The sequence below is a fragment of the Corylus avellana genome, chromosome ca10 (genome assembly GCF_901000735.1).
Source record: "Corylus avellana chromosome ca10, CavTom2PMs-1.0".
NCBI lineage: Eukaryota > Viridiplantae > Streptophyta > Magnoliopsida > Fagales > Betulaceae > Corylus > Corylus avellana.
In genome coordinates this window covers 644621-658894 of record NC_081550.1, presented here as the reverse complement: position 1 = coordinate 658894, position 14274 = coordinate 644621, and the positions used below count along the sequence as shown (strand labels likewise).

Here is a 14274-nt window from a genome sequence, read left to right as displayed (position 1 = left end):
GGCTCGAAGAGGAAGAGTTTCGGTTGAGAGTTTGTCTATCTTCATTTCCGAGGAATAAACACTACATATGCATTAGTTTGAATCTGTTTAGCACAAATCCGTTTTTTAATATGTAGATTAGTCATGGGTTAGTGGATTGATTTTGAGTTTGGAATATAATACGTCATCTGTGATGCTGGTAAGTTGTAACCTCATAATGTGGCTATGGTTGCTTGTAAGAGCTATATGCTCATGATTTCTATGAATGGAATTGATATGAATTCCGTTTCAAAAAAAAAAAAAAAAATGCATCTACTCAGAAAAGAAATAGAAAGAAAAGGATCAATAAACTAATAAACTATAGATTAATGCTACATACCATATAATTATCTTACAAATATCTCACATAATTGACGTGACAAGATCTAGTAGTTATTGAAGTTTTTTATTTTTTAATACAAGTTGATCAAAGGACTGCTAAATCCAGTCATGTTAACTTTGTGGGATATTTATGTTGTATTTAACATATAACTCTGAACTATGATATAATAATACAATTACCATGCAACCAATTATTTTGAGTCAAAGTGAAAACTGAAGTATGAAGTACCTCATCTTCACATTGAAAGACAGTTGAAATGTGAGCCCATGACCATTTGACCAGATCTGCAGAATGGTTTCAATACTTGGGTCCAATATAAAATGCATATAATCTTACTACTACTACTATTATTATTATTATTATTATTATTATTATGCTCCAAACAAAGATTGTGACAAGTGAAATCCATCAAATTCCACGTTCTTATGCGCCCAGGACTCCACGTGAAAGCTACTAATCCTCCTCATGCGCCAAAAAATATTGAGTTTATGGTTGTGAATCTCTTTTGTCAAGGAAAGTATATTGATTACTACATATTTTAGTATTTTTTTTTTCCTTTTCTTATAAACTATTATGGTAATTCATGTGCCCCTATCATGTCATTCATTAAAAAATTGAAGTCCTACATTATGCTTGTCTTTTTCTATTCGATCTTTTAGTGAAAGAATGGCTTGCACAACCACCTGAACCACCCAAAACGACTTGTAGAATGGTCGTTCATCTCTTTATCACGACCTGATCGTGGGATCTCTTGGTCATGAATCTCACGACCAACCATGTAATAGATAGACCGCTCTATCGGTTTATTTTGAGGATAATGTTTCTGATGTGGATGGCATATAGACTACCGTGTTAATTTAATGACTAATATGGTAAAAGAGATATGCTATAGTTTGTAAGAAAACCTTGTAAAATCTGTATGGCTAAGTTGGATTTTGAGTTTGATTTTGCTCTTTAGAGATTATGTGAAATGCTAGTTAGCATTTTAACTATTTATCTCATATCATTTTTGTTGATGTGTCACATCCACAGATCCACTTATTTATTTATTTATTTTAAAAAAACAAATGTTAAGAGATAGACCAAAAAAAAAAAAAAAAAAAAACTTGATTTATGTCAAGTCTCTATAAACATTATTCTCTAATTAAAAATGCTTGATACCATTTCTCTTGTGTTTTAGTTATTCTTGACAAAAGAAGAAAAAAAACGTTCGAGTGCCGTCACTTTCATCATGCAGGTGGACTTAGCCCCCACCCCCCCGGAATCCAATGACATAAAGAACAGACCAACAAGATTTCAGTCCAAAAGATCCAGCACCCACCATGGAAACTAGCCACGCCTCCCCGAACAACCAGCCCCTTCTTGAACAAGAACCATCGCCACCTCCAACCACCACCAAAACCCCCAAAAAACTAGCTCTAATCCCACTTGTTTTCCTGATCTACTTTGAGGTTGCCGGCGGCCCCTACGGCGAAGAATCTGCAGTCGGGGCCGCCGGGCCTCTCTTTGCTATCCTTGGCTTCATCATCTTCCCCTTCATATGGAGCATCCCGGAGGCCCTCGTCACCGCCGAGCTCGCCACCACCTTCCCCGGTAATGGCGGCTTCGTCATCTGGGCCCACCGGGCATTTGGCCCCTTCTGGGGCTCCTTGATGGGTTCCTGGAAGTTCCTCAGTGGGGTCATAAACTTGGCCTCATACCCAGTTCTCTGCATAGATTATCTCAAGCTGGTATTGCCTATTTTCTCGTCAGGCCTGCCTCGCTACTTTGCTATATTTGTTTCAACTTTGGTGCTGTCTTTTTTGAACTATACTGGTCTGACTATAGTAGGGTACACTGCAGTAGCTCTAGGAATTGTTTCACTTCTGCCATTTATTGTGATGTCTTTGGTCGCAATTCCTAAAATTGAGCCTAGTAGATGGATCAGTTTGGGTGAGGTGGGTGTGGGAAAAGATTGGACATTGTTTTTCAATACCCTCTTTTGGAACTTGAATTTTTGGGACAATGCTAGTACTTTAGCTGGTGAAGTGGAACAACCCCAGAAAACCTTCCCAAAGGCATTGCTTTCTGCTGGGTTGTTCACTTGTTTGGCTTACTTGATTCCTCTCCTGGCTGCAACTGGGGCCATACCTCTGCATCAAGAAGATTGGGTTGATGGGTATTTTGCAGATGCTGCAGAAATAATTGCTGGGAAATGGTTGAAAGTATGTATTGAAATTGGTGCAATTTTATCAGTTATTGGACTGTATGAAGCCCAATTGAGCAGTTGTGCATACCAACTTCTTGGAATGGCAGATTTAGGAGTTTTGCCCCGACTTTTCGGGGTAAGGTCTACATGGTTTGGCACACCTTGGGTGGGAATTTTGCTTTCAACAGTGATAACGCTTGCAGTTTCTTACATGAGTTTTGTAAACATTATATCTTCAGTTAATTTCTTGTACAGTTTGGGGATGCTATTGGAATTTGCATCTTTCCTTTGGTTGAGGAAGAAGTTGCCGGCAGCGAAGAGGCCCTTCAAAGTTCCAATGAGTTTGCCAGGGCTGCTGGTTATGTGCTTGATTCCATCTGGGTTTTTGGTCTATGTAATGGCAGTGGCTACTAAAACTGTCTTTTTGGTAAGTGCTCTTCTGACACTGGGTGGGATTGCTTGGTACTTTTTCATGAATTTTTGCAATTCCAAGAGGTGGCTTGAGTTCAATAATGCTGGAGAAAAATTAGAAGATCAGGGTTTGGAGTAGGTACATAAGTACAGGGTCTTGCTTCATCTTCTGCAGATTCTATTCTTTCCCTTTTTTACCAGAATCTTGTACAAGAAAGTGGTGTGTAGATACATAGCTCTGCGAATGAGATGGATGCAAGATATTAGTTATTGTAAAACAAGAGAATTACAAAAGACATTTTGCACAATATACTTGACAAGTTGGTTTCATTAGTTACCACAACTTGTCATTAGTTACTTTTGTGGAAGTATTTTTTTCAGGACATCAGCCCGACAGCCTCGTTGGTGAAATGGGTTGTCAGTCTTATCTATCATCTTATCTTTTTAGGATAACTGAATAACACCAACGAAGGCAAGCTGGTTTTGCATCAATTGTTGTCTAAACAGACTTGTTATTAGTAGAGCCTAGACTTTTATCAGATTTAAGCCCATTGCTTAGCGTGTGTGATTAGGCTTAAACTAATCGTCCATACTCTCACATTCAAAGAAATTGAGACTGCCAAAATTGCTGAACATGATGGGCATGAGACTGCTGATGCCCAACATTTCCCATCTTTGCATCCTTTTTTATAGGTAGCATGCCTTGAGCCCATGCTCAGTTTTTTTACCTAAACAAGATCTTTTACATTCATAATTTAGATTAGACTTGTTTTAAATGCAATAAAACAAAATATTAACAGTAAAATATATCCTTGATTAAAACCCCATCTTTTTTTTGCCTTATAGCCTATGCTATGTTCTCTCTAAGTCAAAATAAAATAAAATAAAAGACACTATCGAAAGTTCCACCCCAGGCCAAAATAAAAAGAAAAAGAAAAACATTTTGAGAACCAAATAAATGTGTGTTGATCTCCTAGTAGAAAGCTGGTGAATGGCTGATATCAATTGCAGCAGAACCAGGTGTCTCCTTGCTAATTTGGGCTCCTTCACAAGGAAGTTTGCTGTAATCCACAGAGCTGGGTATATAACATACAAATCACCATCATCATGCTATGAATAAAACATTACTGAGAATATTGCTGGCAATTGTTGGCGGCATGCGTTTTTAATGAACAATTTTAGCTAATGAACAATTTTTAAAAAGCAATGGTGATTGCCTCCAAGGTTCATGGTGTCATCAGCCCTACCTGCACAATGAAATATCCTCCAACACTTGGTTTTAATGATGTCTACATGTCTACTGAGGTGCTGCCAATGCATATATCAAGTTATAGTAGGATACAAGGCAACCTTCAATCACATTATGGGTAAGACATATATATAAAACAGTACAAATTATGAGATACAAACTTTAATTAAGATTGTTAAATAACTAAAGTAATAGGCTGACAATTAATTTTCAAGTCCCTCTGGACCCATAACACATGCATCCGGTCTCATGATGAGATCCATATCAAAGTGGAATAGACCCACTTTGCCAACACAAAGCTTGATCATCAAGCTGTCAATTCATACAGGTCAAACAGGGTTTTCAAAGTTCAAACCCACTTCCCAGAATCGTTTTAAAAGCTCATTTTTGGTTTTTATTTATTTATTTTTTTTAAATCAAGCAATGGGGCCGGCCTTAAACATGTAAGTCCATTCTAATGGGCTGGGGTAACTTGATTTTATATCCATCAGGCTTGGGCTGACATGATCTGATGATCCATACCTTTTAAGTTTTAACTACTGCTCGGCCTGGCCTGCAAAGATGTGATTTTCATTTTGTAATTTGTTTATTGGTCACTCTAAAAGTCATCTCCAAACGTATAGGAAAACAGAAAACGTCCAGGGAATTTCAATTTTTTTTTTTTATAGACCGACGTCTTCATGTGTTATTAAACAATTAAATTTGTTTATCAAATTGTAATAGTTGACGTGATACGTATTAAGTGTCACGTGGCAAACATGACTGACGTATTAAGTAAATTTATTTGTTTAGTACTTGACATGATAAGTGCTACATAAACTATTACGTTAGTTTGTAAGAAACTTATAATAAAAGCTATAAGTGCATTTACATATGGATCAACAAGTTTTTTCTCTATTTTTGTTATTATATATATATATATATATATAATTTAAAGCTACCCATTTTTTTTCAAAGCACCTACTTTCCGTTCTCTATTTTAACTATCTTCTTTCACTACTTTTTTTTTTAAATATTATTTCTCAATAAATTTATTTTTTTCTTAAATATCATGTTTTCAAATAAATGTTTTACCCACATGGCATCATCTACAAGAGAGGCTAACAAGCCCATTGTAAATGCTCTAATGCCTTTGACAACACTCCCCCAGCAAATATGCCAACCAGTTGGTACACACCAAAACTAAAAGAATTAAAAAGTGGCTTTAACAAACAATAACATCAACACATGGCTTATCTGTCCTTGGCCATGTATTTTTTCTTTTTGTTCTAGAACATAATAATCATCACATCAACATTTCAAAAGCCTAGTTTAGACAGCATCTATTGTTTCTTTCGGCTAGCATAGATTAGTTGTCGGGACAGCACAAATCACGTTTGAATAATGTACATAAGTTGTAGCAAATTGGTGATAGGAATTGTTGACAAGTCATGTACTGTCGATCAGCATTTGAATTAGTCATTATTATGATTTGGATTATTTGATGACTAATAGACATTAGACAGTGTCAAATCATACACTATTTTATCCGAATTTGCTGATATAGTATTGCTAATCAATCATTAAACCAGCTTAAAAAATAAAAAAAATTTAAAAATTCAAAGAATGATTGGTAATAGGATATTGTAATACTAAAAATTATATTTTTATCTCACAATACTGAGGTAATTATTCTAACCACTTTTGTTAAAAAAATAATAATAAAAATTTAAAGGTTAATTAAGCCTTTGTTATACACTACATTTTTATCTTACTTTATTGATGTAGTACTGCCAACGCCACATTAATTAGAAATATAAGAGTAAAAATAGAATAAAAATATAATATATATAAAGAAAAAATGTTATACACTTCATTTGTGTGGTATTGTTAATTAAAAATCTAAGTGGGACGATAAGGGCCGCCAATGAAAAAGATCACCTCCTTTTTAGCTTTGAATTTATTCTCCTTGTGCTTATCTATTTGGCACGACAATGGAAAATATCTCCTCCTTTATAGCTTTTCTTTCTTATCTTGTGAAAATACGAGTTTTTATTTTATTTTATTTTATATATAAGTATGGAAATAAGAGTTGGGAGAACAAATTATTTATAATAATGAGGGTAAAGTATGAAACAAGTAATGTGTAAACAACCAATTCAATACAAAATAAAATAAAAATGTAATATGTAAACAAAATTTTTATCAATTAAGTTATGATAAATGGAAGGCTGCCTCTCCACGCTATGAAAGATTGACTTCCAAATTGCTTTGATGGATATTTAGTAAACATAGTTGTATGATTATATTCTGATTTGGATTATCCTATAAACATATCCTCTAATTATCTTCACCTCTTACACATGAAATGGGATAATTTTGTTTTATATCTTCACCTCAATGTTTCTAACATATTCTCAACCGGACAAAGATTTATTTTAAGTTGAAGGAATTTTCTCTAACCTAATTTATAAAACTGTCATGTATTTCTTAAGTATGTAAAAAACATATATTTTTTTAGTAGTCCATTAAAGAAGGAGGTTTAGTAGTGAAGTGGGGAGGAGGGAGTCTCCCATTGGAAGAGCTTTTCAGAGGGAATCGTGTTTAAGGGGCCATTAACTTCCGTAGATTACTTTCTAAACTCAACCTCATCCTCATGGATTGGAGGACCCCCCAAGATAAGGATCCTTAGCCACCTCGGCATTAACACCCATGTCCAATCACCCATCAAGTGGCCACCCCTGTTCATCCTGATAGCTTAGGACAATTAGAAATCACAAACAACCACCTATGCAAAAGGGACCCACTCCTTTAGCAGCCTGTTATTTCTTTTTGGGGACATCTTTTTTTTTAATTATTTGTTTGTTTGTTTTATGAAGGAATGTATAAGTAGGAGTAGAATTCTTATAGAGTCTAGTTTTTTTAGAATTATTTTAAATGTGATAATTTTAGGAAGATTTTAGTCTTATTTATATCATTACTTTATTTTATGGGCTTTTTTGCCCTAAATTAGGGAATAAATAAAGCCTAAATCATTCAATCAAAACTATTCATTTAAATTTATTTTAGTTATAATTTTTCAAATAGAATTTTATGGTAATACCATAAAATTAAAAACGTGGACCGACTTACGAAAAACAAAACAATCTCTCTTTGTGACTATTAACTAATCATTCATAATATCAAAGAAATGATTTATTTTATTATTATTATTATTATTTTTTTTTTTTTGTATTTAATAACTTTAACTTGGGAATTTTACCAAGGATTATGAAAATATCATATCCCTTTTCTTTTTTTAAGTTTTCAAGACTTCTATCATTTATGTATGATTAAAATTCTTTGATAATACGATAAAACCAAAATCTTTTACCCCTTTCGGCCCGTGGACATATACAGTAAATGAGTGTTGGGTATTACTTTTTTATTATAAATTAATGTGATAGTTTCTGTAAAACTTAACACGTCATCCCTTAAAATTTATACTAGTAAGTAAGTGACCGTCTATAAGGTATTTACTATATTTACATATTGATATGATAATTCATGCAACATTTATCATATTGGCCATTAAAATTTGAACTACTAAGTTGCAAACCACGTTACATTTAATTTTTATAAAATATGAAATGCTATGTGAAGTTATTATAAAAGTGTAGGGTCCAAGCATTTTCCTAACAGCAAGAGGCACATGCTATTAGATATTACTTAATTCATTATATATTAAGGCAATAAATACCAATTATTTAATCTAAAATAATAAATAATTTTTTTATAAAAAAAGTAATAAAAAAAATCATAGTTATATGGGTAGCATCCGAATCCCTTGCAATACCTATCAGGATTGCAATTTTCTATTTTCTATTTTCTAAATCCATACAAATTTTATTGTAGGGAACGACTATAAATGTGGATCGTTAAGTTTTTTTTTTTGGAGCGAACATTTTGGATCTTGAGTCTTGACGATGACAGACAGCTATCGGATATGGCAGAGGATATTTCTCCCACACTGTACGGCCACGTCACCATTGCATGTCTGTTAGAATTTCTGTTATCCAACTGTTTGTATAAAAGCCACACCGAAGCGTTCCAAGCTTCCATGGCCCTGCAATTGCAAATGGGAAGTTATGAGTCCGCTGAGTTGGTACCGGGTTTGCCTGAAGAGATCGGCCTTGATTGCTTGACTCGGGTGCCTTACACGGCTCATGGAAACGCATCCCGAGTCTGCCGGCGATGGAACGAGCTGCTACAAAGTAAGGAGTTTTATCACCATAGAAAGAAATCTGGGCATACCCACAAAGTCGCTTGCTTGGTGCAAGCTCTTCCTGGTGCAAACGAGTCTTCCACTGAGCGAAAACGAGGTAACCCACCGAGTTATGGGATCACCGTATTTGATCCAGTGGGTACAGGGACTTGGGAGCGACTCGACCCGGTTCCCAAATACCCAGATGGGCTGCCTCAGTTTTGCCAACTGGCAAGCTGTGAAGGCAAACTGGTTGTGATGGGTGGCTGGGACCCTGTGAGTTACAATCCGGTCACCGACGTTTTTGTGTACGATTTCACGACGAATCAGTGGCGACAAGGCGCGGACATGCCTGCGAAGCGCTCGTTCTTCGCGACCGGCGCTTATGAGGGCCGAGTCTGCGTAGCGGGCGGGCATGACGAGTACAAGAACGCTTCGAGATCGGCGTGGGTTTACGATTTGAGGCGCGACGAGTGGAATGAGTTGACTCAACTGAGTCAGGAGCGAGATGAGTGCGAAGGAACTGTGATTGGGGACGAGTTTTGGGTCGTCAGCGGGTACGACACGGAGAGCCAAGGGGTGTTTGAAGGAAGTGCTGACGTGTACGCATTCGGGTTGGGTGGGTGGAGGCGGGTGGATGGGGTTTGGGAGCCGGGTCAGTGTCCAAGATCATGTGTTGGGGTGAGGAGAGATGGGAAATTGGTGAGTTGGGCTGAGTCGGACTCGGCGGTCCGAGTTGGGACTTGTGGGGTTATGTTGGGAGCGCGGACACTAGTGACAGGGTCGGCCTGCCAAGGTGCGCCACAAGGGTTGTATATGGTAGAAATGGAGAAAGATGAGAAAAATGGTAAATTGGCGAGGATTAGTGTGCCCCGTGAATTTTCTGGCTTTGTTCGATCTGGCTGTTGGGTGGAGATATGATCAAATCTGTGTATCAGAGTTGTGGGAATATGTTTTTGTTTTTTTTATGTTTTACACTTTTTCTTGTAATATAGAGAATTTAGAAGGGTATGTATGTTGATATTAAGTGAACAACATGTCAACAACGTCCTTCCCCCTCTTCCCCTAATTGCTTGGGCCACATGATACATGCATCTTACATCTACTAGAAACTCAGAGACAGAACATTGAGGGGCTGCGAATTATTTGAAGAAAGAACTCGAAGGCATCTTCCTCAGCACTCCCAAAATATGTTTAATTGCACTCCACTAAGCATTATTAAATTAATGTAGGTGATCAAGGTATATCCTCTTCTCTTCCGGAAATAACGTGGGGATAAGGTCGAGGTTCTATAACTTCTATTACATGGAAATTATATCTTATTTTAGATTAATTTTATTATCAGTACTTTAGGATTAAATCTATCTTTAGTTCTATATAAAGACTGCTTAATATTAATCAAAATAATCAAAGAACTTTATTTCCAAACTTTATTTTTTTCTAATTAACTTTATTTCCAAACTTGAGTTTGAACTTTGAAAGAATAATTTAATCTTTGGGTAGAACTTATTCTTGAAAATTGGAGCCCAAAAAAGTTGAGATTAGCCGAAGTCCACTACAATCCACTTTATTGACATTGATCCAATGATAGTCATTTCTTTTTTGACAGCCTCACTAAAACATTTTAATATGACTTATAAGTCGCCCCCTCCTGACTCAACCATAAAGCAGCAACCCATTTAATCTCATACTTAACAAATTGCGTTCGATCTCATACACGATGTAGTGGCTAATTCTAATACAAAATAATACAAACATCAGTAGACATCAGCCCTAAAGACACATATCCATGTTGAAATCCATGCCCAAACATGGAGGAGGAGGAGGAGATGAAGTGATTGACATTGTCAATATAGGTTTGAGGGCAACAATGACGAAATGGAAGCCGTAGTGCAACGATCTATCACGTTGGTTTGGAAATGACTTGTAGTAAAAGTTATAATACTCCTACTAAAACTCCAATAAAGGAAAAAAAAAAAAAAAATACAAGTAAAATATGTAGGGAATGCAAAAACTGGTATCCAATAATTAAAGCCACCAAAATTTGGAATTTTAGTAGGTAAGGCTGTTTAGTGCAAATTATAGTCACCCCAAAATGCATGCACAATCCACATTGTATGAGACATAGCCTTAACGCGATATAAATATTATCTTTGACAGATCATATATTCATTATTTGTATTGAGATTGAATGTTTTCTCAAGTGTTATTAAACTAGAGACAAGCTTTGGACTTTTAAAGAACTTTTTGTTGTTATTAACCCATCAAGGCATCAAAATTAACCTTCTTTTGGGATATTCAAGTCAACCTGTACGTGGGTCATCCTAGAAGAACCCCTAGAGGAAGTTTCCAAGCCCTTGATGCAAACAAATTCCCATTAATTTTCAACCAAATCATATCTATCCGAAGGACTCCTCGTGTGCCGTGCATCATCTTAACTCAACCAAAGCCTACTTAGCTTCCTGAATGTCCACCACTACAAAAGGACACAAGTTTCTTTCAATTTTTTAATTCAAACTATTTCATATTTTAAGGACATAGGTTACTTTTAAAGAGAATTTTTTCAATAGGTAAATTTTGTCCCACAAAAGATGTGTAGTCTAAGAATGTAGTGCAACATAAATTTGTTTGAAAAAAAAAAGAAAAAACTTTGTCTGTTAAAGCATTTTAGGGAGTGCTTTTTGTGTTTGGTTTGAAAAAATTATTTACGAAAAAAGGTAAAAAACTGTTTTTGTAATTTTAAGAAGAGAAATGCGATTTTTTTTTTCCTGTCCATTTTCTATCAAACTCCATTAATATTGTTTTCAAATCTTCCATTAAATTTATAAGACTCACATGTAGATATATATATCATGTGGTAGATTTAAAACAAAGTTAGACGAGATGAATGAGAGAGTTAGAAGAATTACAAGTACCTATTAAGAATACTTTGTGGATAATTTATTTATTTTTGGAAGAAAAATTGATGGGTTATATCTTAAATCAGCCTATAAGGATTAATCTTAACTAAAAGCGGGGGAAGTACATTAGCAATTAGGCAAGTAAGAGCATTCACATCCGATTCAGCAACTTTTTAACTAAATTTAGCCAAAAAGATAACCATTATCTATTTTAACTATTCAATTTTTTAAAGCACTCACATCCGACTTAGCATTTTAAATTATCACTTTTATTATCTCATTTAAATATTCTTTACCTATCATTTAAATATTATTTTCCCATTGCTTTTTTTATTCTTTCTTTCTTTATTCTTTTTTTCCTTCTTAGCATCCAACCGTAGAGCATTCATCCAACCGTGTAGCATATGCTGGAAAGAAAGAGAAAAGTATTGTACCATTTGATGAGATATGGAGGGGCTAATTGTTTAATATATATATTTAGCTTGTTGAGGCTACAGTACTCAGCAAACTTGCTGACTACTGTAGCGCCTCAACATCTGCTGGGCCATTTTAGCCAGCCAGATGGGGGAAGGTTTTTAGCAGTTTAGGCTCAGCAAAATAACCAAAAGGCTATTTTGTTGAACTTACTGTGAATGCTCTAAGTGGATGTAGGAGAATCATCAATGAGCTTGGGCCATGGCGACCAGGAACAAGTAAAATCGTTGCCCTTCTTCTAAGTAACTATGAGTTATGAACTAAGCACAATATTGACTTTATTATAAGAGAAATATGATCATTTCCAAGAAAATTTGTGCACATATTCCTCTGTTTTACTATAAACAGGGGAGTGCGAACAATATAGAATACCATATCCAATTTTGGTGGTCAACAATACTAAATATTGCATTGGAATCCCAATAATTGGTTCAAATCTTAAGTAATGTATGGAGAATTATAGTAGCCAACTATATATTCATCAAAAATAAATATTAGACAAAAGAACACAAATTTCCGTTTAGAAAATTTTGAAGAGTTGTCGTCAGTTGTACACAGCAATGTCCAATTGAAACATAAGGCTGAAGAGTAAACCAATTGGGTGAAAAATCAAAAATGAAGGCTTATTGGCTCAAGCATGAGGTGATGATAAATTAATACTCTTATAGCTAGTTGCTGGCTAGATTTATAGCTAGCTGCATTACATACACATGTATACTTCCGAAGGGTAATCATAAGAGACTTCCACTGGCAATTGGGAGGCCAATTAAACACACCTATGTGTGTGTGTGAGTGTCCAATATCCCTATCTAGTCTTAATTAACATCCTCTATTTGTGTGTGTCCATTATCCCTATCTAGTCTTAATTAACATCCTCTATTTTTGCCGGCGATGGCGAAGGAACTGTGACTGGAGACGAGTTTTGGGTCGTCAGCGGGTACGACACGGAGAGCCAAGGGGTGTTTGAAGGAAGCGCTAATGTGTACGCATTTGGGTTGGGTGGGTGGAGGCAGGTGGATGGGGTTTGGGAGCTGGGTCAGTGTCCAAGATCATGTGTTGGGGTGAGGAGAGATGGGAAATTGGTGAATTGGGACTTGTGGGGTTATGTTGGGAGCGCGGACACTAGTGACAGGGTCGGCCTGCCAAGGTGCGCCACAAGGGTTGTATATGGTAGAAATGGAGAAAGATGAGAAAAATGGTAGATTGGCGAGGATTAGTGTGCCCCGTGAATTTTCTGGCTTTGTTCGATCTGGCTGTTGGGTGGAGATATGATCAAATCTGTGCATCAGAGTTGTGGGAATATGTTTTTGTTTTTTTATGTTTTACACTTTTTCTTGTAATATAGAGAATTTATCAGGGTATGTACCTTGATATTTTAAGTAAACAACATTGTCCTTCCCCCTCTTCCCCTAATTGCTTGGGCCACATCTTACATCTACTAGTGACTCTAAGCAACCCATCGCAAATGCTCCAATACCTTTGACAACACTCTCAAACAAATAGAACACCAAAAGAATTAAAAAGAAAGAAGATTGACACACGGTTAGAACAGGACTAGTGCTTTAATCGAATTCAGGAAAGTGGGTTTTAGCCAACATCAACATGGCCAAGCTTTTTTTTTTTTTTTTTCTACAACATAATAATAATAATCACGTCAACATTTAAATTTTAGATAACATCTAACCAACTGTTCTGGACCACCATTTACTGGCGTAACATATCAATATAATTCATGTATGATTAAGTGTGTTACATATCAAGAGCTGATTAGACAAGATTTAGAAGTCAAGCCTTTTCTTTTCGGTCAACATAATGCAACCTATATGTTACATGAAATGTTTACAACTTCTTTGCCTTCCACCGGTTAGTTTCTAGTATTACTCGTAAAATAAAGAAAAAAAGTGTAGTTTCATACTCAAAGGAAGAATCCGATACTCATTAACATATAACACCATCCGTGGTTATTCCAATCTATGGTTGATCCTTTTTTGAAGTGGAGGATGTAAGAAAAATCGACCTAGTGACCTTCGCTTCATGAGGCGTGGTTCACAATCGATTGAACTATCCCTTAGGGACATACATCCACTAACTGAACCACAACTTAACCAAATACAGCTAGAGGCATAATGTGAATATGAGTTCAATTATCTTTAATAAGGATAAAATGCATATGCTCTTTCTGATGGCTATCTCTTTTCCCTATTGTAAAAAAAAAATAAATAATAATAATAAATAAATAAAAAATGGAAGAGAAAAGAGAAAAAGAAAAATTGTTCTTGACCAGATGAAAAGGATCTAACCTCTTCTTCATCTTGTATGATTTCATCCCTTTGTTGAATGTATGTGAGGGATATGGATTGATGTAGCATTCAATTCTTAATAATTTACAGCAATGATTGTCCAACTCCATTCTTGCTAGGAATGAACCCTTTTACTTTCTAAATCGCTCTCTTACTTTACCGTTTTGTT

At 35.7% G+C, this 14274-nt stretch overlaps 2 protein-coding genes across 2 annotated transcripts; both read left to right on the top strand.

The window, feature by feature from the left end:
• Positions 1-1617: 1617 nt before the first annotated feature.
• Positions 1618-3318, top strand: LOC132164063 (probable polyamine transporter At3g13620). The gene has a single exon (XM_059574471.1). The coding sequence runs from the start codon at positions 1684-1686 to the stop codon at positions 3097-3099; it is 1416 nt and encodes a 471-aa protein (XP_059430454.1). The 5' UTR covers positions 1618-1683; the 3' UTR covers positions 3100-3318.
• Positions 3319-8040: 4722 nt separating this feature from the next.
• Positions 8041-9764, top strand: LOC132164019 (F-box/kelch-repeat protein At1g15670-like). The gene has a single exon (XM_059574427.1). The coding sequence runs from the start codon at positions 8096-8098 to the stop codon at positions 9350-9352; it is 1257 nt and encodes a 418-aa protein (XP_059430410.1). The 5' UTR covers positions 8041-8095; the 3' UTR covers positions 9353-9764.
• The last annotated feature ends 4510 nt before the right edge of the window (positions 9765-14274 follow it).

What these genes read in the sequence shown, in the direction of transcription:
- LOC132164019 (XM_059574427.1), top strand. Translation starts at nt 8,096, where the DNA reads ATGTGGATCGTTAAGTTTTTTTTTTTGGAGCGAACATTTTGGATCTTG.
- LOC132164063 (XM_059574471.1), top strand. Translation starts at nt 1,684, where the DNA reads ATGGAAACTAGCCACGCCTCCCCGAACAACCAGCCCCTTCTTGAACAA.